At 40.1% G+C, this 25,521-nt stretch overlaps 1 protein-coding gene across 2 annotated transcripts in view; it reads left to right on the forward strand.

The window, feature by feature from the left end:
* The window catches only part of tmtc1 (transmembrane O-mannosyltransferase targeting cadherins 1), a 129,318-nt gene that overhangs the window by 35,717 nt on the left and 68,080 nt on the right, over positions 1-25,521 (forward strand). For both annotated transcript variants that reach the window (XM_086146697.1, XM_086146698.1), the window contains exons 3-4: positions 10,031-10,104; positions 11,141-11,317. In XM_086146697.1, coding sequence (XP_086002823.1) covers positions 10,031-10,104; positions 11,141-11,317 — 251 coding nt within the window. The remainder of the gene's footprint in view (positions 1-10,030; positions 10,105-11,140; positions 11,318-25,521) is intronic.

The raw sequence follows: 25,521 nt of genomic DNA on the forward strand, positions 1-25,521 counted from the left end.
TTTTACCGCGGACCGGGGGGCGGGGGGGGATACACATAGATTGGTAATATTGCAAATATAATAATAAATGTGAATCCACTAACTTTATTAGCAGCATCCTCATAACATTGTGCCTACAACATAACATGAGTATATTGAAGGCTTCATTGCCTCATTAGAGAGCTGGTCGCCGCATATTATGCAGAGCAGGCTTGAACTGTGGGAATCATCTGTTGCGATAAATCCATATTTGAAGTCAAACTCCTGGTATTGTCTGTTAAAAGCTTTCTTTTTCTTGGAAGTTGTAGGCTCTTCTTCTGTCTCTTCACTGGGCTTTTTTCCCTACGAAAAGACACTTTCCAAAGACATCTGTTTTTTATTCATTTTGCTACATTGTAGGTTCAATTTTTGGCGCTCAAGTGACCGAGATGTAACCGAGAGAAACCGGTCATTTTTCAAAATAAAAGATTTTTCAACATAAAGATTATTCAGGCTCCGATAATATATCCAATGGAAATAATTTATTATTTCTTGGACAGCCCGGCACCGGTCCGTGGATCAATTGGTTCCATAATTAATGGATAATTAATTACACCTAAATGTTACAAAGCTGTGCTAAACAGAATAATTAGATGCTAATCAATACTCTGGTCATTTCTCCCCCTGCTTGTTAATTTTTCTTTGCTGTTTAATTCATGTTACATTATATAGTGTCATCATTAAAACGATCAGTCACATGCAGAATACCCTCTGGATCCTGAATGCATTTATATCATAATTGTATCAAGTATAACTGATTTTTTTGGATTTTCTTTTTGCGTTACAGTTGCCGAGACCGTCACAAACTAAGCCCTTTGAGGCTCTTTTTGTCACAGCAGAATATTTTATTTTATTTCTTCCTACATTATTATGCTACCTAAGAAACCAACATTTCAGATAGTCACCCTGTTGTGCTCTCTGCTTGGTGTGGCTGGCCTTGCAGCTCCTGACTCCTTATGCTGTGAAAAGGGATCCTGTTTTGAGGCTGAAATGCCTCCATTCATCCATTTCTACTCCTTTCTCGCTGCTGATAGCATGCCAGCCATGTGTGGATCCCATCGGCCATATGTGTATGCACACCGACACACGTCTACACACACACACGCACACACATATACTCATACACACAAAGCACCACAGCGTTCTATCATTATGTGAGCTTCCAGTGAAGGCTTGGATAGACAGTCATGCGACTGGAGATGCACAGCTTTCCCCGCCTGGGGTGAAAGTCACACTTTATGTGTGTCAAGGAGGAGTAGACCGTGCTGGCCTGTTACATGTCCTCTCCTCTCTACTGGAGGTTGGATGAGGAGAGCCAGCAGCAGACAGGCTCAGATTCCTGTTGAATTATGTAATTGGCTTACAAAAAAGAAAGGGGGAGGAACAATTCCCCTCCTTTTTGTCTCACTCACTGTATCCGTATGGAGTCTTTTATTCTATGAATGAGCAAATCAATTATGAAGAAAAGGCCCCCAGTTAATACCTTTATCATATGTGATGGCTATTACAGCAATCTTTGTATTTTCACTTCTTGGAGCTACAACGAAAAAAAGCTGAATATCATTGAGGTTGAGACACTTGACTTTTTAGGTTCTCTAATCCCCATCATGTGTCTAGCAGCATTATTTAGCCATGAACGATCTTCCTCAGGGTTACCTTCCAAATGTTCATCACCAGTACCAGCCTTGCACCATCTATCTGACTATTAGCTATCCCTCATTATACTTAGGGTTGCGGGGGATGCTGCAGCCTATCCCATCTGCCATCGGGTGAGAGGTGGGGTACATCCTGGACTGGTCGCCAGTCAATTGCAGGACCACATACACGGACAGAAAACCATTCACCCTCTCATTTGCACATCTGGGCAATTTTCCCAATTTTTGCAATTAACCAGCTACATGTTTTTAGACTGCGGGGGGAAACCGGAGAACCCGAAAGAAAACCATGCCGACACGGGGAGAACATGTAAAATCCACACAAAAAAGGTACCCTGTCAGAATTGAAATGGGGGTCCTTTGTGCTTTTAGGCCAAAACTCTTACCACTGCACTGCTGAGCGTAGTACCAACCTGTTTTGAATAGAAAATAGCAGGTGTTTTATTCTTGACATTACTATGTTGGGGTTTTAACCTGTTTTTGTTTTAAGTGGCTTATTTTATGACTGAAGAGTAAAGAGTCAAAGAGTTAAACTTTTGTCTGCTTTAGTGTTAGGTTTGCCAGTGTGTTGCAGGTATGAGAAATACCTTTTTTTTTCATTCCATCATCAACCTATACAGAGATATCCATATTGCAGGCTGGTAACGGAGGAAGTCTGTTGAGGCACTCAAAAATATATTTATGTCTGGCTCCATGACTCCACCCAGAGGCACATAAAATGACAAATTGATCTGAAAGGAGATTTTTTATGAGCTTCACTGGGAACAATATGAGACAAACTGTATATACTCATTGCAGAGCTGAGTTTCACCGCTGTCTCAATCACTTCTGCTTTTTTTTGTCTTTTCCTGCAAAATGGTACCAAAAGCCCCTGTAAGAATAGACGTATCAATCCAGAAAAAAAAGAAATTTGATAGTTGTAAATAGTTTAATATACTCTACCTTTCTCGTAAGTTTGTTCTATATCAGGCTATATGTGCCGGCCCAAATGCAGATGTGACCTTTATCGATACCCAAAGGTTTTTTTACATTGTGCAGATGTAACCTTTAATAAGAATTTTCATCGTCCCGTTATGTGCTATTTTCAAAAACTGGCTGAAAGCTGTATTGCAAAGGCGATAGATACCCATCAACTAACCAGATTTTTATTGATTTAGTCCAGGTCAAGCAACTGTTGATTACCAATTTGTGAAAGTAAAGTTGTCACTCTGCTAACATCTTGGAAACTAGATATGTCCGTGTGTGTTTGTATGTTTGGGCAATCCTACTTGAGTAAATTGACTTAGAGAGGCAAAGTTAAAAGATAAGTTATAATGCCATTTAATAGCACGCCCAGTATATCTAAAGCATCAACTTTAGGTCCAATAAGTATATATATATATATATATATACTTATTGGACCTAAAGTTGGTGCTTTTCTGCCAGAAGTGTGTGTGCATGTGTGTGTATGTGTTCTTCTTTTGCCCCATAAGGTTATTTGTTTACTGCTGCTTAAATTCCAAACACTTTATTATTCATTTTGCGTGTTTTGCATGGAGGGCAAGAGAAGCTGAACTGATATTTTATTCATGAAGAGACAGTGTAGTCTTCCCTATCCCCACTCCCTCCCCCATCTGTCCTTTCATCTTGCACCTTCTTTACCTCTCCTTCAATGACTCTTCAACCATCACTCCCACCTCTGTTCTCTTCTTTTTATCATCTTTGTCTGCATCAGCTCTTTGGAGTATTTGAGGGTGACAGATAGGCACATACACACACACAAACATACAATCACACATGCGCACACACCTTGCTGTTGCTGTGAGGAGCCTCATCGACTCTTAAACTTTACAATGAAATGCCTTATCGTTACCCTTACTTTCATTTTGAAACCTCCATCCAATTCCAAAAATCATTTTACGCTGCACATTTCCAAAAAGACATTTCCACACTTTGCTCATATGTCCCCTGCACCACGGTCCAATCCTGATCTACACATTTCATAACACACACTTTATCAGTCGTCTTCATCCTCATCTCCTCCTCTATGAGTTGAAGTGTATGTGAGAAAGACTAAGAGATAGAGTGAAAGAGAGAGCGATATTTGAATGTACATTTTCCAAAGTTCGACACAAAGTAGTAAAACAGTGGTTACAGGGTTATGAATGGTCAATTTAACTTTTCTCCTTTTCCTATTTTCTTAACATCATCCTTTTTAACAACAGTCTCATTCTCAATGAACAGTGGCAAAACAATTGGTGATGAGGAAGTAGTTGTGAATGCTGATGTGATGTCTTCAGATAGATTTGAGGTGGGGCGGTGTGTGGGGTTAGTAATCAATAAAATTATCCACTGCCAAAAGTGGCAGAAACAATAGAAAAAACTGAGCTCTTAAAATGTATTGAGGTCCATTAAATTCCTTCCTTCATTATCTACTGCTTATCATGCACCCGTGTACGTGTCTGTATGGGGGTGTGCAAAATGCTGAAGCTGTCACTGGGTGAGAAGTGGTGATTTCTTGTTTACTTCTTTGGGTAATTTTCCAATTTATTATTGAGGTATGTGAATCCCTTTAATAGTTTATCAATGAAGTGGAACATCACTGATTCACATACACTGTATCTTTATTGAAGCCGATCTTTAATGACATGTAAACATCATAAGTCAAATATCCTTCACATATAGCAATGATTGATTGGTTAATTGCTGTTGAGGAAGGAAATGTGTTATTCAGCAAATGTATCAGAAAGAAAAAGGAAAGATCTACTTCTCATATATTAGCTTTAGGGACTTAGCACTGCAATTCACAATGTACATTTAATCTGTGCAGTTTAGTAAGTTTACAATTTATAAAACATATAATCCCCTTTCTGTGAGGATGACCGTCCTTAGACAAACCCAAATGCAATTAATAACAGTCATGCTTTCTTGACATCAATATAAGAGACTGGGAATTTGCATGTTTGTGGTGTATGGATTGTGTCAGGTTTTCCATTTTACAAAAGAATACAATTTATCCCTAAATTTGAATGATTGTATGGGGGTCCTGTGATTGACAGGTTACCAGTAAAGGGTGAATCTCACCTTTTACCTAATGTCAGCTGGGATTGGCTCCAGTGACATTGAACCAGGGTCCTTCAGACTGTGAGGCCGAAGCACTAACCACTGCACCACTGTGTACGTGTGTCTAAATAATTGATTACTCAATGATTTATTTTGCAGTTTGTAATACTGCATAACCCGCAGTGGGGTGAAGGGGTGTGTGAAGCAATCCTTGACTGAAGCGGTATTGATTGTTGATCAGACTGTCTGTGGATAGTTGGTTAGTATTTGGTGGTTGGAGCAGGCTGTCAGTCTTATTTTTAACACGTACCTCAGAAATAAATCGAAGAAGATTTAGCATGTAATTGTTCAATCGCAGGCTCAGTACATAAGCGTTGCCAATGTTTTTAATCTCAACTGAGATGGGATGGAATTTATTGGAACAACAGAAGCCCAATTTCAACCAGATCCACCGACACTATACTTCATCTCAAGGTGTGACGATAGGAGCCAATTTTGGATGTTCTTGATGATGATTGTTATTCGCCCCACAGGAGCAGCCGTGCTTTACAGCAGCTACTAAAAAGTAATTCACTGCCCTGATTCATATAAAATATGCTGTGAGTCTATTTTTGATGACAGCTGGGGTTCATTTTCAGGAGTCAGGATGAACAGGACTGGAAATGAAAGGTAGACTGTTGAGCATCCCATTGATTTCCCTTTTGATCAGCCAACAGATGTCCAATCGTACGTTGATAACATGATATAGGCTGCACCACTAAGTCAGGATATTTTCATTATGGTTTATGGTAGGTTTTTCTTAGACTGACTGAAATGCTTAAACTCTGTCTCTTGATGCAGAATAAGAAAGAAAAAAAATGGCATGATTTCAAACCATGGAAATTAGAAATGGATGGCACAAGTCCCTGGTTCGACTCTAACAGGGGTCCTTTCTGTGTGGAGTTCTTCCCATGTTCTTCCACCGGGTTCTCTGGTTTCCTCCCAGGTTCATTTGAGACCCTAAAAGTGCTCAGACTGTGAATGGGAGAGTGAATGGTTGTATGTTTACATGCGTCCTTCTGATCAGCTGGTTGAACCTTGCCTCTTGCTTGATGACAACTGGGATAGGATCCAACATCCCCCGAGTAGGAAAAGTTGTAGACAATGGATGGATAGATGGAAATGTCTTAAATTCATACAAGCTCTTTTATTTCGATGGAGCCAAAAAAAACAACTTACGGGATAATCATATGACAAAGTTTCAAAACTCGCAACTTTAATGTTTCAGGCTTTAACACTGGAGGCTCTTCCGTAGATAATGTACAATGCCTATTAGATATATCATCTCATCAAAAAGATATGAAATCAGAGTCAATAATTGTATCTATAGATGCACAAAAAGCATTTGATCGGGTATCATGGCGATATTTATTTCAAACACTAAAACGATTTATATTTGGTCCTAATTTCATAAATTGGGTTCAGAAACTTTATTCATCCCCACAAGCAGCCGTTAAGTTTAATGGATATAGATCCGAGAGATTGACACTAGTACGAGGATGCAGACAAGGTTGCTCCTTATCACCCCTGCTGTTTGCTATCAGTATTGAGCCGCTGGCACAGCTCATTTGAGACAACAACATAAAAGGAATTATAAAAAATCAAGAAGAACACAACATTTTGCTGTACGCTGATGATGTTTTACTTAACAGAACCCAGCTCCACAATCCCATATCTAAAGGAGCACATATCTAGTTATGGGTATTATTCTGGATATAAAGTACATGTAAATAAAACAGAGGCTTTAGATGATGATCTGGTCTCAGAAACACTGAAGCTACAGAATAGATTCAGATGGCCCAACGAAGGCCTTAAATATTTAGGCATCTACATTCCCCCATCTCTACATAACCTCTATAACTTAAACTGCAATAAAATAATCAAGCATATTAGAAATGACCTGGAAAGATGGTCCTGACTCCCGCTCTCCCTACTAGGTTTGAGTAGAAAGTATCCTTATGAATGTTCTTCCCAGATAGCTCTATTTATTTGAGATTCTACCTGTGGAAATTCCTAAGACAACCTTTGATTGACTCAATAAATTATCAAAACTTATTTGGCAAAATAAGCTCCCCAGAATTCAACTTAAAATCTTACAATCATTCACGTTAGATGGAGGTCTTAAACTCAAATTTGAAATATTATTTCTGGGCTGCACAAAGGAAGCCGATGATTGCATGGATTCAAAATGATACTTCTATAAGATGGCTTAACATTGAGAAAAGCAGGAGCAAAGAGTCCCTGAAAATCTTACCCTTTGTCGACATCCCTGTGAAATGGCTGCCTGGACTAAAACCATTTGAAAAATTAAAAATAAAATACAGTCAGCCTATCAACTACCAAAACTACTTTCATCACTAACAAATTCACCTTTATCCCCAACAATTTAGACACTGGTTTTAGAAAATGGTCAGAATATATTCTAATCTGCTTGCATCAACTGATCAAGGACAACTATCTTAAAACATTTGAACAGCTGACCAAGGAATTTTTTAGATATCTACAGTTAAGATCTTCCCTGACAACCTACAAGGAGTGGCAAAAACTTAGAAGACCCCCTTCCATTGAAAGGTTCCTAATAGCACTAATACGTAATAGGGAAAAGAAAATAATCGTAAAGCTGTATAATATATTTTTATCTACGAATGTACATAACTCCCAACAGATAAGAGAGAGATGGGAGGCGGAAATAAACATTGACATACCATTAGACACCTGGGAGGAGACATGCATTGAGGCACACTGGACCACAAATTCAAACTCCTGGAGAGAATTCAAGTGGAAAGTAATTATTAGGTTTTTCAGAACACCAGAAATAATAGCTAAGGTGGGGCTGACGCATTGTAGTTCTTGCTGGACGAATTGTGTTAAAGATATTACCAACCACAGATATATTTTGGCTTTGCCCCAAACTAAGTTTATTTTAGAGGGTTTTTTTTGATGACCTCAAGGCAGTCTTCAAATGGGACATTACATAAAGCTCTACAACTGCATTATTAAGAGCAACCCCTTTGGTTATAGAAAGAAAGGATGAAATATATGGATCCAAAAAGTATGGGAAATTTACCAGATGGAGAAAATTTCATATTCAATAAGACTTCAGAAGCCCATCTTTACTGAATGATGGGCTCCTGCCATGTATTTACTCATACAATAAGGTTAGACTCAAAGAGTTTTGGACTGGCACTGGAGATAAGCATCATATTCTTTTAGATTACCTGTGTGGAGTTGATTATTTTGTTTGTTTTATTTTTTCTTTAATTTTTTCACCCCCCCCCCCTTTTTTCTCTCCGATATTTCAGTTATTATTTCATGTCATGACATGATCATGTCATCTTATTTTATGTGGTATATGTACCTGTAATTGATATAGAGAAAAAATAAATAAAAATTGAGTTAAAAAAATAAAATACTCAAAATTGTCTCTTTCCATGGATTGTTCAGCTATGAAATATAGATGTACTAGATGACTTAAATACCCCAGTTAAAAAGGAAAATATAATATATGAAAAACATAATAACTTGAGGAGAAATTATTGTGAGGTAACCCAGGTCACTGTAAGGGACACATTGAGCTATTTGTGATTCTCTGGGTTACCATATTCAACTATATTTTCTATCATGCAACCATGATGTTGTTTTCCATTATCCACCACTTATCTTACACTTCAAGTCTTGCTGGACTCTATCCCAACTTTCAGTTATCAAGAGGTTTGGTACACCTTTGACACATAAGGGCAATATTTCCCAGTTTGGACTGGAAACAGGAGAACTCAGAACTCAATACCCTTCTGCATCTTTTTGAACTGGAAACAGGAGAACCTGGAGGAAACCCACAAAGACACGGGGAGACAATGCAAACTCTATACAGCAAGGCTCTCTTTGGGAATTGAACCTGGGTCCTGTGCTGTGTGGCTAACTACTCCACCATCGTGCCACATACTTTAGCCATGGTGCAAGAGAGTAATTCCGGTCACTAGTTTCTTTGATTGGGGTTATATTTTAAGTAATAGTAAAAAGATGCAACACGAATGGACCTCTAAATTATTTAGTGTCATTTGAAAATAAGACTCTAAATCCAACAAATTTACAACAATTACTATAGCAGAATACTGCAGTATATTGTACTCTCCTTGGAAAAAAAATGCCTGTTAACAGTGTTTAATTGATAGAAATAACACAAAACATTTTTTGCTTTCATTGTACCTTTTTTTTTCCTGCTGTCATTGCCAATATTTGAATACTGGCAATGCTTCTAGCAGGATTAGTATGTGAATGTTGGTACTTCCCTTCTGCGAATGAAGTTTAATTCTTTTCACCATCTGTATGTTTGTACTTTTGTATCTTCATTTTACAATGTTTTTAATTTTTTTATACACTTCAATCATTCCTTACCGATAGAGTATATCCAGCATAGGGGGTCAAGGTGGGGGCTGGAGCCAAAACTGACAGTGGGCTTCTTCTGGACCTGTCAACTGTCAATCACACTGCCACATATTGAGACATATCATTACATCTAAAAAACCCTAAATGCTCTGACCAGTCTTGCAAATAATTTATGGTGTCCATGTAAATTACCAAGATGAAACATCTGAGTGGTTCTCCAAATCTATTGACTGTTACATGGCCCACTTGTTTGGGGCTTGTTGGAAATATTCCTTTAAGTTTTAGGAATAATAGGCCCCTGTAAGAGTCCTTATCGCAATAATTTTGTTCTTGGGTTATGCGATTATCCAAGTCAGAAGATGTCAATCAACTATGTCAAGCCGAGGCAAAAGGCTTAACTAACATTTGATGCTGAGCGGCTGGTCAAGTCTCAATGGTTGGGCACGCTCCAGAGAGATCCTTGGTTTAAATTTTATGTATGCCTGTGTATGTTATTTGATGAGTTTTATTTCAGACTGCAACAGAAGGGTTTCCTGCCCTTTAATCCCTGAAATGTAGCTAAATTTGACTCAGGGTCACTTAAAGACTATCAGAAATTGCTTTTCCCCAAATTGTTCCACATACACTGCAGCGTACTACATTCACAGCTGTAGCATGACTAAAAACATCATAAGCACACACCCTTTCCTTGGCCTCATACTCAACAATTTTTGCACATAAACTGGGACTTTCTTTCAAGGATTTTCACTCATTACATATGGCTATAGAATACATTTTTCTTGAATGCTCAGGGCCCAGCAGGGTGCCCATTTACTGTTGTAAATCCTGTGAAGCAAGGAGCTCTGCATGAAATGGTCATTACCATTTTCTCATGTGTGTGTGTTTTGCAGGTGTCTGGTATTGTGGGCAGGGCTGACATTTTGGCTTGCTTGCTGTTCTTGCTGACGTTCCTCTCCTATATTAGGTAAGATAACACCGGGGGAGAAACAGACTGGGGCTTGATGATTTTAAACTCTCACCTTTCAAGAATTGCTATATGCTGTTGGCAAATAGTAATTTTACTGAGTAGTTAGGGCTTATTTTTAGAAAGAAGTTGAAAAGTAATGCTAAAATATGTATTTGTGACAAGTGCAGGCTCTGTTTTGATGTCAGGTTGTATAATAAATTAACCACAAATTTGCAACAAAAAGTAAACAAAACTGGAAAAAAAGGTGCACACACAGGTTTTCTTTATAATGGGGCCTTAAAGGCAACATCTCAATTTCACTCACACTTAGTTATTCATATCTTGAGTTGTACCTTTCTTTTAAATTGTGTTGCCACATTTTTGCAACTGGGTTATTGTGTTATTACACCCGACACAAAGTAGAACATATTACACTGCTCTTTAAATGAGTGCATGGGCTGCCTCTGTGTGAAAGAGAGACTTTAAATGCTAATCATTAATTAGCAATCCAGCACAAGCAGCAGCACAATACCCGTCTGATTAACTTTCACATTTCAAAGCATCAAGACACCCCACTGTTTTTGGCTTAAATTGTCCCCCTCCCCTATAACAGTTGGGGGATTCTTGGATCAACTCCATCAGACCCCTAAGATGTTGTTGGTCAGGTTTACTCAGGGTTCTTAGGAGCAGAGCCATCATACAACTCTTGTACAGGTTCACTCAGTGCTCAAGGGATGTGAACCATCAATATTCCCAGGTTCTTTTGTGACTGTTTCACTTTGATTTCCCAATATTGGGACCCCTCAGGTCACCAAACAAGAAACATAGTGTTCCTAGACTTATGATAGCGCACTGGAGGTGGAATGATGGAGGGAGGGTTACAGCCTGTTATAATCAGATCATTGAATGTTACACATTGAATGTAAAACATACATGCTGAACCTCTCATTGCATTAATGGGCGAGTTAATTTCAGTTATTCAAAAGAGTCTAGAGGCCAACCTGCCATCATCTATTGTCTGTAAACTGTGTCTCTGTCTCTCTCAACTAATCAGGAGTGTGGGCGTCTGTGTCCCTGAGGAGTCTCTGCCCTCCACTGTATCCACGTGGTCTCTGATCACCAGCCTGCTACTGGGCACCTGCGCAATGCTGGTGAAGGAGACAGGCATCACTGTATTTGGAGTCTGTGTCTTCTATGACGCGCTGGTTCTCTGCCGCAAGCCGCTTGTTCTGTAAGCACAACGGCCTTCCGTTCCTTCCTTCTTATCTTAATCTGTTTGCAGTGGTTTACTGAGCATTTGAACGGTTTCCCAACAATGATAGGTTTTATGTTTACCCACGTTAATTAATTTTCTACTGTGAGATGCCCACTGTATATACATACAGCTGATTATGGAGATAAAGAGGGATTCTGGAACTTTGTGCACACAAATCTGTGATGATAGTTTGACTTTATTGTGTGCTCAGTTACAAGAGCTCAATAATGAGTCATCATATAAATATAAATATATGTGTGTGTGTGTGTGTGTGTGTGTGTGTGTGTGTGTGTGTGTGTGTGTGTGTGTGTGCGTGCGTGCGCGCGCGTGAATGAGATCACCTTTAGCAAAGACAAATTAGCAAGGAAGATGGATTCCATCCTTTTCCAACCTTGTCGTCTTTGTTACCAGCAGGTCAAAGAGCATCTAAATAACGATTCTAAAAATACATGGGAGTTTACCAAATAAAGCATACAATTTGCAGAACCCTTGGTTTTGATCAGCCCCACAAAAAAAGACAGTTTTGGCGGAATTATTAACTAATGTTTTGTACATTAAAATTTACTCTATTCAACCTGTGTGAAAGGCTAATTGCATTTTGGCAGAAGTACATGTTGCTCCACAGGTAGCACTGATACTGAATTACCTAAATGATGACATTAAACGCATCCTCCTACTTTGAAGCTTATTCTGTGTTTCCTAAAGCTTTGACAAATCGGGGCCACCTATTCAGTGAGAGAGCAGTTGTTGGATTAGATCTTGCAAAGTTGAGATAGCGGATGGAGTTAATAGCTGCAAAGCCCAGCACAAAGAGCAGACTAACAAGAAGTGTTTTGATAAAGCAGGCTGAGGATCAGTGGGCACCTCTCTGTTCTGGAAATGTTTAATAGACAGGAGAAGTAGAATGGTGCCACAGTGTCAGAGGGGCATTGAGTGCAGTCAGTTGACCATCCCTCCTGTGGCAGCTTTGTTAGTCCTTTAGAACACGTTATCTATATTGTGTCCACCATTTGAGTGGCTCTGTCCTCTGTTTTGTGACTTTCCCATTACGTTAATGGAGTGTTTCCTCTGTTTAAGCCAGTGAACTACAAACCACATTCTTCCCATTACTGCAGACCATTTTTCGAAGACCAACTTCAATGCATGACTAACCAAGACATATTATTCTGTTACAGTGTGGGATGTTGATATTAACTTGATCAGAAGTCCAGCCCAATATTTTCTGTTTGAGCAGCTGGTTTCTTTCAGTGAATTCTTGCAAAAACACAATGGTTACTTTAGATTCTTCATGGTATCAGGTAATTAAAGAGCCCTTCCAATTTGATCACTCATTGAACGCATCACTGGGTTTTTACAATACAATATACAATAATATACTTTTTTTATTGATTGCTTTTGTGAACCTTTCTGACAAAAAAATATATTGTTTTTTGTAAAACTGCTTCGACAGTTGATTAATAATAAAACCTGGAGGCAGGTACGTTTCTGCATCTTGTGTTATATACAGTGTCATTGTCCTGCTGTTTTCAGACAGGATTCTTCAGGAGAGAAAAAGAAATGAAGTTATCCCTACGATGCACACACAACCCATTCTTCTTTAGAAAGCAGTCCATTGCAACATTTGCAGTGCACCTTTTACCAATTATACCATAACTGGTGTAGTTGATTCTGAAATCTGGAATGCACAGCTATGTTGATGGGGATTTATGCCCCTGGAGTTGTCACCCAAGGCAAACAGGTCCCAGGTGAGGGACCAGACAAAGTGTGGCTCAGAAGGCCTCCCATGAAGAAGAAAACCATTGGACCCAGTTTTCCCTTGGCCGGACACAGGCCACAAAAACAATCAACCTGGTAGATGAGAGGGTAGCCTCTTTCCGCCTTCAGGTGTGTGTGTGTGTGTGTGTTGGGGGGTATCTGACTGTTGTTTTTGGATATGCACCCCACAACAGTTCAGTTTACCCACCCTTCTTGGGGTCCTTATAGGGGCTGCTAGAGAGCGCTCCTACTGGGGACTCCCTTGTTATACTGGGAGAATTCAATGCTCACATGGACAACGACACCCTGATCTGAACCCAAGCGGTATTCTGTTATTGGACTTCTGTGCTCGTCATGGATTGTCCATCACAAACACCATGCTCAGGCATAAAGGTGTCCATATGTGCACTTGGCACCAACACACCTAAGGCCACGGTTCTTTGATCGACATTGTGGTGGCATCATGCTTGTATGCATGTTTGTAATGCCACTGACATACATTGTTGATATTGGCACTGGCACCAGTCTAAGAAGTATATTCATAAATGGCAGTGGCATAGCCACCTGACTCACCATACCTTACACATTTTTAGAATAAAAACATGAATACATGAATATATCTTTTTCGCTGTGGCTTTTCCCTTCAGGGGTTGCCACAGTGAATCAAACTTTTCCGTCTAACCCTATTCCCTGCATCCTCCTTCTCACTGCAGCTTACTTCATATCCTCTCTCAGTATGTCCATAAATCTTCTCTTTGATCTTCCTCTGGACCGCCTGCCTGGCAGCTCCAATTCCAACATCCATCTACCACTATATTCACTATCACTCCTCTGTATATGACCAAACCATCTCTGGCTGGCTTCTATGACCGTCTCTCCAAAACATCTAACGTATGCGTATGTCAGATGTACGTAACGTATGTCTATACAAGATGTAGTCTACGTGCGTGCTCCTACTTCAGCTCTTATAAGTTACCCTATATTTCTGTCTTTTCAGGAAAAAGGTGTCCACAACAGCCATTGCCTTCCTTTTTGCAAAATCTATCACCATCTGTCCCTCTGTTCCAACCTGGATACCAAACTTGCCCATCTCTTCTTCATCACCTCTTTTGCCTGCACCAACATGTCATTTGAATTACCACTCTCATCTCTGGGGATATTCTGCATCACTTCATCTAACTCATTCCAGAACTTCACCTTGTCCTCTAGCTCACATCCCACCTGCGGGGCATCGCCACTAACAACATTGAGCATCACACCTTCAATTTCCAGTTCTCACATTGTTTTCATCTCCAGAAAATTCCAAATAAACTATTCCTTCAAGATAGCTCCTACTCCATTTCTCTTCCTGTAAGTACCACGGATGGCACAACTTAAAATCTTCTCCTAAGCTTCTAGCCTTACTACCTTTCTACCTGGTCTCCTTGACACACAATGTATCTACCTTCCTTTTCTGCATCATATCATCCAACTCTACCTTTTCCTGTCATAGTCCCAATATTTAAAGTCCCTCCTCTCAGTAATAGACTCTTGCTTTTCCTCTTCTCACTCTGCTTCCAAACATGTCTTCCTCCTCTCCTTCTTCAACCCACAGTAGATCAATTTCCACTGGGAGCCTTCAGGTTATTGGTATGAATGGCAGTCGTTGTTGACCCCGGGCCTTGAACAATATGGGATTGTTAGGTTTTATTTGCAAATTTGGTTTTGGAACAAGTATTGTTCCGGATGTCCTTCCTGCTGCAACCGTCAGCATTCATCCAAGCTTGGGACTGGCTCAGGGAGACACTGGCTCGTACCCCCCTGAGGCTGGCCTAGGGACACACTGGCCTGTGCCGCACTGAGGCTTTATTAAATATTTATGAATATATGATCCTGTGTATTATATAATTTTCGCACAATGATAAGGCATGTTTACACCTGGCACCAAGCCCAGTTTATGAAACACAATTTCATAAAATGTACATAGAAGGGTCCCTGCTCAATTTCTCGATCAATTTGATGTGAATAAACCTTTTTGTATACATGTAGATGCATGTGTATGTGTGTGTGTGTTTGTGAGAGAGAGTGGAGTAGGTGGCGGCTTGCAGTAGTATCATTACAGCATACCATTGTATGGATTTGTTAACAATACTGTATTCAGTTTCTTGTGTCTCATATCAGCATATCAGTCCTCCTACCACTTTTCCCTGCAGTTGCCAAGTGGAAGAAGACAGGTATCAGCTTCAAAACAGGAGTGTGACATTTGGATGTACTCCAGTTTTATAAAAAGAACAGAAATGATCAAATTCAAATGCACTCTGTTTGCAAACTATCCAATCACTATGAAATAATCAGACAACATTGTGTATTTATTACACAAAAGAATACGATTACACAACCACTACTGGTGCAATGTTATGTGTATGAAGCAAACGTAATTTGTGTGTGTAAGTCCAGACAACTCAGAATTTAAGTCCTGATGTTTTCTATCAGTCCCTGCAGTTAAAGCCAACCTGGAATTTAATGGGTAACTTGCTGCCACTGTGCATGGCAGACAGATGACTTAGTGACAAACTGAGCAGGGGAGGAGGGATTCATGTGTGTGTTGGGTTTAATCTGTATTTGAGGCTATTTTTGGAATGTCTGGAAAAGCTCCAGGCCTGTTGTAATGTGTGGGCTTTGGGTGTGTGTGTCTCTTGTGTTTGAGACTATTTCATGTTATTGGATGTGTTCTTCATTCATTTGCTTGCTGTTCTTTGAGTAACCTGAGGTGATAGTGTCACTAAAAACAACAAATAGAAAATGTTCTAGGCCCGTTCATGCAAACACTTTTACCTGAAGTGAACTGTCTTTTTGTCATTTTAACCGTTTCCAGGCCATACAGCATCGCTGGTCTCACCATTGTCTTTTACACCTTTCCTTTCATTCTGGCTGATAGTCTTCTATCGCATAGTACCCCTGACACATTTCTCCACCATTCCAACCTGCTTGAACCTGTCTCTTCACCTCTTTTCCACACTCTCCGTTTCTCTGGACTGTTGAACCTTAGTACCTGAAATCCTCCAACGTCTTGGTCTCCACTCCTTGTGGCCTCACAGTTCCACCCATGTTCCTCTCATTCACACACACTCTGTCTTGCTGCGACTAACCTTCATTCCTCTCCTTTCCAGCTCATACTTCTGCCTCTTTAGATTTTCCTCAACCCGTTCCCTGCTCTCACTACAGATCACAATGTATCTGCAATCATCATGGTCCATGGTGATTCCTGTCTAACCTCATCTGTCAGCCTGTCCATCACCACTGCAAGCAAGAAGGGGCTCAGCGCTGATCCCTGATGGAGTTCCACCTCCATCTTGAACTTCTCCGTTACCCCTACAGCACATAGCAGCACTGTCTTGCAGCTAGCATAAGTGTCCTGCAACAGTCTAGCGTACTTCTCCGCCACTCCATATTTCCTCGTGCAATACCAGAGCTCCTCTCTTGGCACCCTGTCATATGCTTTTTCTAGGTCTACAAAGACACAATGTAGCTCCCTCTGGCCTTCTCTGTACTTCTCTATTAGAATTCTTAAAGCAAAAATTGCATAGTACTGTAGTACTCTTTCGTGGCATGTGGCCATACTGCAGTTCACAAATGCTGACTTCTGTCTAGTTTCCACTACTCTTTCCCATAACTTCATTGTATAGCTCATCAACTTATCCCTCTATAGTTGCCGCAGTTCTGCACATCCCCCTTTATTCTTAATAATGGGCACCATCACACTTCTTCCCCATTCTTCAGGCATCTTCTCACTCTCTGAGATCCTGTTGAATAATCTAGTCAAAAACTCTAGTGCTCCCTCTCGTAGAAACTTCCACACCTCTACAGGTATATCATCAGGACCAACTGCCTTTCCTCTCTTCATCCTCTTCTATGTCTTTCTCACATCACTTTTACTAATCTGTGCAACTTTGAGGTCTACAACAGTCACATCCTCTACCCTTCCCTCTCTTTCATTTTCTACATTCATCTGCTCTTCAAAGTACACTTTCCATCTTCCCATCACTCTTGTTGCATCTGTTAATACATTTCCCTCTGTATCCTTAATCACCCGGACCTGTTATATCCTTTCCATCTTTATCTTTCTGTTTCACCTATATAGATCATTCCCTCACTTTCCCTCACATTCCCTCACTGTCCAACTGAGCATAAGAGTCATTGTACGCCCTTTGTTTTGCCTTTGTGACCTCTATCTTTATCTTATGTCGTATCCCCCTGTTCTCCTGTGTGCTCCTAAGCTTCTAGCCTTACTACCTTTGCACCCGGTCTCCTGGACACAAAGTCTATCCACTTTCCTTCTCTGCATCATGTTAACAAACTCTCTACCTTTTCCTGTCATAGTCCCAATATTCAAAGTCCGCACAAGTCCCAGACACTTGCCTTTCCTCTTCTCTCTCTGCTTCAGAACACGCCTTCCTCCTCTCCTTTAACTTACAGTAGCCCAGTTTCCATGGGTTCCCTGTAGGTCATTGGTACCAATGGTGGTCGTTGTTAACCCGGGGCTCGACCGATCCAGTATGATTTGTTATTAGGTTTGATTTGCATGTTTGGTTTTTGAAAAAGTTTTACGCCGGATGCCCTTCCTGACACAACCCTCTGCATTTATGCGGGCTTGGGACTTACCCAGGGAGACACTGGCCTGTGCCGCCTGAGGCTGCATTATAAATAACGCTAAAGGCTTAAAGGCTAAAGTCTTGTAAGTGACCGTAAGGATCTTTCTGAAAAAATTCTGATTTTTTTTTCAAGCAGTCTAAGTAATTGAAAAGTAAAAATGTGTGTGTGTGTGTGTGTGTGTGTGTGTGTGTTCATCCCTTACTGGGTTTACAGGAAGGCAGTTCAACCTCTTTGCTTTGACTAGCATGACTATCTAACATTTCTCATTTACACTCAATGAGATTTTCCCATGACAATATTCATCGTAGTAACATTGAAATTATTTTTTGTAAAGTATAAGACATGGCCTTTTTTGCCTTTTTGTATCACCAAGAATTAATATGGATAATCATTGGCAAATATGCCAACGTTTGACAGAAATCCCTCAACAAAGATCAAACGTTTTACCCCCATACCCAGAAAAATGAATCTACGAAAATTGTTTTGTAGTATTCTGTATAATTCTATCTGAAGAAACCTTGGATACAAAGTACCAAATATAATAGTAGCAATACTGCTTCCTGCAGGCAAGCAAACCAGTCACATTATTATTTGTGTAGCGCAGTACTTCTCCATTATTTTCTGTTACACCCCCCCAAAAGGAAAACATTTCGCACCCCCCTACCACCAGTTTCAGCTGCAACTATAAACTGTATTATTTGTCTTTAAAATTGTCATATGTACACCTCTGCACAACATTGCATCATTATTAATATTAAAGAAAAGAAACAAAAAAAGAAAGAAAAATAGATCAACTTGCAACAAAGAATAACTTTATTAACATTTATTAACATTACAGCGCTTGCTGGTTTGCTGAAGTAGCTTTCACATAGTTGGATGATTGTTGCCAATATTTGTCGTGTTTTTTTGGGATGTTTTCTCATTACACCCCTATTGCTTATCAACCTAAATAGGGGTGTAATGGCTTTAGGCGACACCTTAATTCATTTGGCTTCATGCTGTCTGCTGCCAACATTTTTAGACACCGTAAATACACCTGTCTTTCCTCGTCTCCCACAATAGTGACAGTGAAGCCAAGGACTTTCCTCATATTAGCTTTCGGGTGACTTTCGTTTGTCTCATTATCTCCGTCTATCACCTCCTTTCTTTTCACCCCAATTAATTATTATCTATGGTGTCTCTTGTGGGTTTGTTCACTGCACTTCATATTTCCTGCTTTGTGCTCACACACAGCACGATTTCTATGCAATCCATTTCTATGCAAAAAAAAGCCTATACCATAGAGCTAATAGGCATGTTCCACTATCATTCATCATACGCATGTTCACCGGGGTCACATGAGCCTCCCCCTGGCAGCGCCCCTGGGGGGGGGCGTACCCCACTATTTGAGAAGCAATGGTATAGTGTGAAATTACAGCAGTATTGTCTCAAGACATTTTACATATCAAGCAGGTCTTGACCACACTTGATAATGATATAGAAACCCTGACAAGATCACGGATACAAGCGGTTGAAATGAGTTTTCTCCGCAGGGTGGCTGGACTCTCCCTTCACAGGATGAGAGGTTCGGTCACCCAGGAGGCGCTCAGAGTAGAGTCGTTGCTCCTCCGCATAGAGAGGAGTCAGATGAGGTGCTCGGGCATCTGGACAGGATGTTTCTGGGACACCTCACGGAGGACGTGTTTTGGGCATGTTCATCTGAGAGGAGGCCACAGGGAAGACCCAGGACACACTGGAGAGGCTATGTCTCTAGGCTGGCCTGGGAACGCCTTGGGGTCCCACCAGAAGAGCTGGATCATGTCGCGGGGAGAGGTAAGTCTGAGAGCCTCACTGCTCCAGCTGCTGACCCCGCTATCCGACTCTGAATAAGTGGTGGAAGTGGATTGGTGGATAGAATGATGGATGGAATGATGGATGGTTGGATGGATGAGAAACCTGGACATCCCACATGAGCAAGCAGTTGGTGAAAATGTCAAGGAAAAGCTGCCCTTGAAACCTTGGTTAGGTTTGAGCTCAGTGAGGGCGGCCTTCTGTCTTGACTGGTTAGGGCAGCTAGACGAAGCGAGAGAGAGAGAGAAGGAATGAAACAGAAAGCAAGTGTTTGATGGGAGTATGAGGGTTGCAAGGGTCATGCAAAAATGATCTCATACTAATATTATAGTGGTACTAAGAGTCACATGGTTCTAGTTGACATGATAAAAGAAAAGCTTTTATATTCAAGAAAGAAATAATGGTGGGCGCCGAGCAGGATTGCAGGAGTAGATCAAGCCACTTCCCCTGGGAACCTGGGAAATGAGAGAGCTCAGGTTACTGAGGTTACTACCATGAATATTCTACCTCACATGTATGGAAAGCATGTGATTTTTATGGTTTTTAGTGTTGCTGGAACCATTCCTTGTGTACAATATTTGGTAAAATATACCAAATATGTAAACACTTTACTGAAGCACATTAACAAAATAGATTTACTTCATTACTTCCTTTGATAACTATCCAAGCTGGATGCTTTCGTCCATACAGAAAAGGATTTAATTTTAGCATCCTGAGCCCTCCCATTTTTACCACATCCACTATGGATTTAGTGAAAAAAAATGAATATTATAAATAATATGTTTAACACAAAGTCCCAGCTCCTGTTGTCAGAGATGATCACACCAAAAACAAGAATGTTTTGTTGGGTTCACATTTAACGATCGTCTTGCTTTTTAACTTTGTCTCTCGATTAAACATATCCTGCTTTGCTCCCTTCTGTTCCTGATTGAAATCGGAAATTCACTGAAGCTGATCAGCCAATCTGACTGTTTTGGCCCACTGACAGCATTCGCCAGCTCAGTAAGCTGGAAGAGCCATGGACTAGGGCCAGCTAGCGACAATGAGATGCTAAGAGAAAAGGCTGTATCCTCCATTTCCTTAGGACATGTGTACTTTATCTAATGAGTTTTTTTTTATTCTTTATGATACACTTAACTGATGAAATATCTTCTATGTCCTCTGAATGACTGTTAATGTCAAATTCCCCACTGTAGCGTCCAACTAGAAAATGGCAAGAATATTGTGACACGTAATGGCGGTCGACTCATGATTTGATTTATGATGTAAACTTAATGGTTTCATGTTTTCTTCTGCTTTTGATAGTTTGAAATCCATTTAGGTTTTTTTTTTTGCTTTCTTGTAGGCTTTTATATAAACTGAATTCTAGTAAAAGAACAAAGTCTAAAATTTGATAGGATGCATTTTAATTTCTCCCAGGTTTTGAAATTCAGTAGAATTGAAATTATCATTCTTGAAATTGCGCTTTGAATAGGACGTTATGTTTCTGCACACCAGATGTCCTGTCAGGGGACAATGGGTGCATTTTACTGATTTGTTACATGGTTGTGTCCGAATGACAGGTGCTCCCTAATTTTCCTTGTAGCTTGTTACATGTATTTTTACATGTACAAACATTAGGAATAATTAAACACTTTAACCACTAAAAATGTTTGTTTTGTATCCTGATTGGCTCTGTCCAGTTTTAATGCAGGTATTTGCTGCAGAGTGATTCCACATTGCCATTTCATTTCTATGTCATTTTTAGGTCACAGAAACATCTTAAATTAGGACAAGCCCCGTGCTCATCTAAGGGAAATTACTATTGCTTTGTTTCTTAGAATAAAAGTTGAGACTGACCTTCATCTCCCTCCCTATATTAGCCTCATTTAAAAAAATAAAACTGAATTCTCATACAGTTATATGTGGACATATATTTGTTTATATGTACCCCCGTGTTCCAGAAGAACTAATGAAGGCCTGTCCCCAGTGCTGACTCATAGCAGTAATAACCAGGGCTAGAAATAGCCCGCATAGCATCAGTATGTCAATGGTGATAGCTAGAGACCTAACTGGCACTTCGTCGACAATGTGTAATTGTGTGATATCATCATGTATATGTGTTCAACATGTAATGATGGTTATTGCTCATACAGAGCATGTCTGGATCTGATCCAAATTGGCAAGAATGTAGATGTGACAAACCTCCCCCCATGGTTTCTGGATAGTCTGCCTGACTCTGGAACTATGCATTAGGGAATTTGTATCCCGCAGTGCTCCCATCGGCAATATTCCTATCAACAGGAGACCAGGACTCCAGTGATCAATGTACAATTTAATGTCAAAGTATAAATCGGATTGGTTTCTCCAGCTTATGACAGACTGTTCCTTGGAGGATTCTTTGCCTTGCTTTCTTTTTTTCTCAGCCTAAATCAGACTAATCCACAACCTGCTCCTGTGACTTAACACTTGCCTCTAAATCATCTGTGTCAAACTCCAGCCCAGCTTACAATTACTGTATATCTGGCCCACGAGGTTATTTTATATACACGTGTTGTGGCCTGGCAATATGAGGTGCACAAATTACAGATCCCACAATGCAGCGCTTCAGCTGCCTTGCCAGCAAACCTTAGCATCTTATTTTTGGAGCTAACGTGGCTGTAATTAAGGAATTTAATCTAAAACAGCGCTACAAGACGAAACATCAGGTTTACCTGAGAGACCTGAATGCAGAACAAAAGATACAGAAAGTAGAACAGTTAAAGAAGAATCTGACATTTTACCAGAGCAAAATAACAAAATAAAGCTACTGCAAAAGCAAGTTTTAGTGTGGCAGAGGGAGAGTTTTTGAAGAAATGCATGATGAAGGAGTGCAACGTCTTGTGTCCAGACAAAAAGCAGATGTTGGTAAATGTAAGCCTGAGTAGAAATTCACTCACAGATTGAATTTGTTTGATGTCCACTAATTTAAGAACACTGTTCAGTGAACAAAAAACATACTTTATTGCATACTCTCTTGCTGTGGATGAAAGTACTGACATGGCACAGCTGTCCGTCTTCACCCCAATTTTGCACGTTACAGAGGAAATATTGGACAATAAATCAATGCATGGGACAAAGACAGGAAAATATATTTTTCACAACATATGTCAAAGAGTAACTGACATGATTCTGCCGGGACAACTTCTTGGACTTACAACAGATGGAGCACCGGCAATGTGTGGTGAAAAAAGTGGACTATTGGGAAGGATACAAGTAAAGATTTAGGGGGAGAACTGCACTGGCACATCATTGTATCATTCACCAGGAAATGCTGTGTGGTAAAGTCCTGAAAATGGAGCATGTAATGAGAACTGTAACACAAAACGTAAACTGTATCCAAGCTGAAGGTTGAAATCACTGATAATTTCAGTCTTTTATGCAGGAAATAGTTTGGTGGCATTCTTAGGACACAGGGGTTTGTTGGCTAAGTAGGGGGAATGTTCTCAATAGAGTTTTTGAGCTCAGCAGGGGAAATCTATGAGTTCATGGACAGTAAAGACTCCAAAGTTTTGCGGGATGTAATGTGGAAATGTGAGGAGGTGTTTTTGGCTTACATATAAGCTCATTTCAGCATCTTAAACCTTCAGCTTCAGGTACATGACCGCATGATCCCTTTCATGTATGATGCGGTGAAGGCATTTCAAGTGAAGCTGCTCTTATGGGATACACAAATGCACAAGTGCAACTTGCCTCACTTTCCACGTAATGTTGAACCAAGTCAGTGCAAGGGTGTTCCCAGATTCGCACATTGTTGATAAACTAAACGCACTGTGCACTGATTTCACAAGGCAGAATTTTGAACTGCTTCACAAGCCATTTGCCCTTGATGGGGAAACTGCACCTGTACAGATTCAGTTGGAGCTGATTGAGCTACAGTGGACACTTGAGGCACTTGAGAATCTCTACAACACAGGACCTTACACAAAGCCTCAAAAAAATGTGTCTCCAAAAAATTTATGCCAAACGTCCAGCTCTGACTAAATGGCATAAGAGTGAAGAAAAGTGAACGTTTTGGTTAATTGTTATTCTAACTTTTGCTGAAAAGCACAAATTTTATTTTTATTTCAAGGGTTTTGGTGCATGTTCATATATTTAATTTGTAATTTTGACTGGATATATTTTTATGGAGAGCAAAATTTTTCTGGATAGTTTGATTTCAGATGAAGATTTTTATAAAATGCCCGAGACCATGGAGGACCTATAGAGGTGTTAGAGAATGCATACCTTTCTTCAGGTAGATATTTTTTGATGATATTATTGTACATGCTTTCTTTAGTACTGTCTTTAACAGTGGGTGTTTATTGTTTTGCTCCCTTTTCTTCATCAACAAAAAGACTGTAAATTCCTCTACTGCAAGTCTGCAATAATGCAGACTTAGGATTAGGTCATGTTCAATTCCAGACTTTTTCCTCATAACTCCTGTAGATATACAGCCTATATGACCAAAACCGTGGTAGCACAATTTTTCCAGTGGCTGCCTGAAAGGCATTTGGCCATTTAAGAGAAAAAAGGGTCCATGATGCTGTTGGTCGAGGATACCAATATAGTCTATGCTTCAATATGTCACTTGTCTTATATGACAAAGGTCAGTTCTGAGGTAATAAATCAAATAAGAATAACCCATTACACCACACTGGATAGTTAGAACTGTGAATCAGCCTAACACCAGTCATTCAAATTTATATTTTTCACTGTTTTCGATGATGAGTGTACTACCTTGGCTCATTGTTGCATTGTTCAGCATTCCTATGACATGTGAAGATTCCTGGTTCTGGTTCCAGCAGAGGTTATCTGTGTGGGTCTTCTTTTCTCCTCGCTTTTCTCTACCTTAACTTACCAAAACAAACAAGACGGTCTGTTGAACACTAATTTGTCCATAAGAATGAAGTGCGTGAATGGTTGACTGTCTATGGAGTATGTTCCCCAAAGATTGAAGGTTTTCCGCTGAAGGTTAAACCCCCAGCTGGAAGAGGCTACCCTGGGTGCAGGATAAGTGTGGAGACAGTGAACGAATGTCCTCATTGTTTCTTGTGGCTGTTAATGTTTCGGTCAGTTACAACAAGACCCCCTTTGCTGGTATGATAAAAAACAGTCAGCTCTGCGTCCAATATAATCCAATGTTTGAATAATTTTGCATGATATGTAATGTGTATACATGGTTCGTTTTAAATATATTTTAAAAGTCATGTTATAGTGCGGGTCGGGATTTAAAACACGTTAGTTACACCTCACATTTGGAAGAATCACTTGTTTTGGAAGCACATCCCCCTGGATTCCTTCAAGGTTTTTTTTTTTTTCTTTTTGAGGCCCCATTCGTTTCGCTTCCATCTCCAACATACTGCATAACTCCTCCCTGTTTCCATGAACACCTAACTTGCGCCGGCTCAGGAGCAGACAGGCAATAATGAGGACATCAGGGAGATGTGAGAGGCGTTTTGTTTTAAGGCCATAGGGAAAATAGTGGAGAGAACTGAAATACTTTGAGGTTTCTCCTCCTCTCTCTGTCCCTGTCTTAGCTCGGAGCTTCAGTCATTGCTCATTACGTTGCTGTTACATTTCTCAATGTTTCTCGCCTTTCCCCAAACTCTTGCTTTCTATGTCTATGCTATCTTTCACGTGGTTATTCTTTGCAAACGCCCTGTCTCTTCTTTAACATATTCAACACTCGCTCACACACATTTTTATGGTGCCTGACTTGGAAGAAACCTTGACCAAAATTCTGATGTTGGGAGATTAAGGAGACTTAATTTTACTGCTTTATTTATTTATGTATTTATTAATTTCATGATACTTTGGTTCCAAAGGAATATTATTTATTCACAATACGTCACTGGCTTTAATTGGGCCTCAGCAGTCATGTGGTATCCAAGTGGATGATAAATGAACCTTGGTTGCTTTGTTCGGGTTGAATGCATGATAAATTTACTTTACTATACTATACC

The sequence above is a fragment of the Fistularia commersonii genome, chromosome 5 (genome assembly GCF_037954325.1).
Source record: "Fistularia commersonii isolate RoL2024-O1a breed Wild chromosome 5, RoL_Fcom_v1.0, whole genome shotgun sequence".
Lineage (NCBI taxonomy): Eukaryota > Metazoa > Chordata > Actinopteri > Syngnathiformes > Fistulariidae > Fistularia > Fistularia commersonii.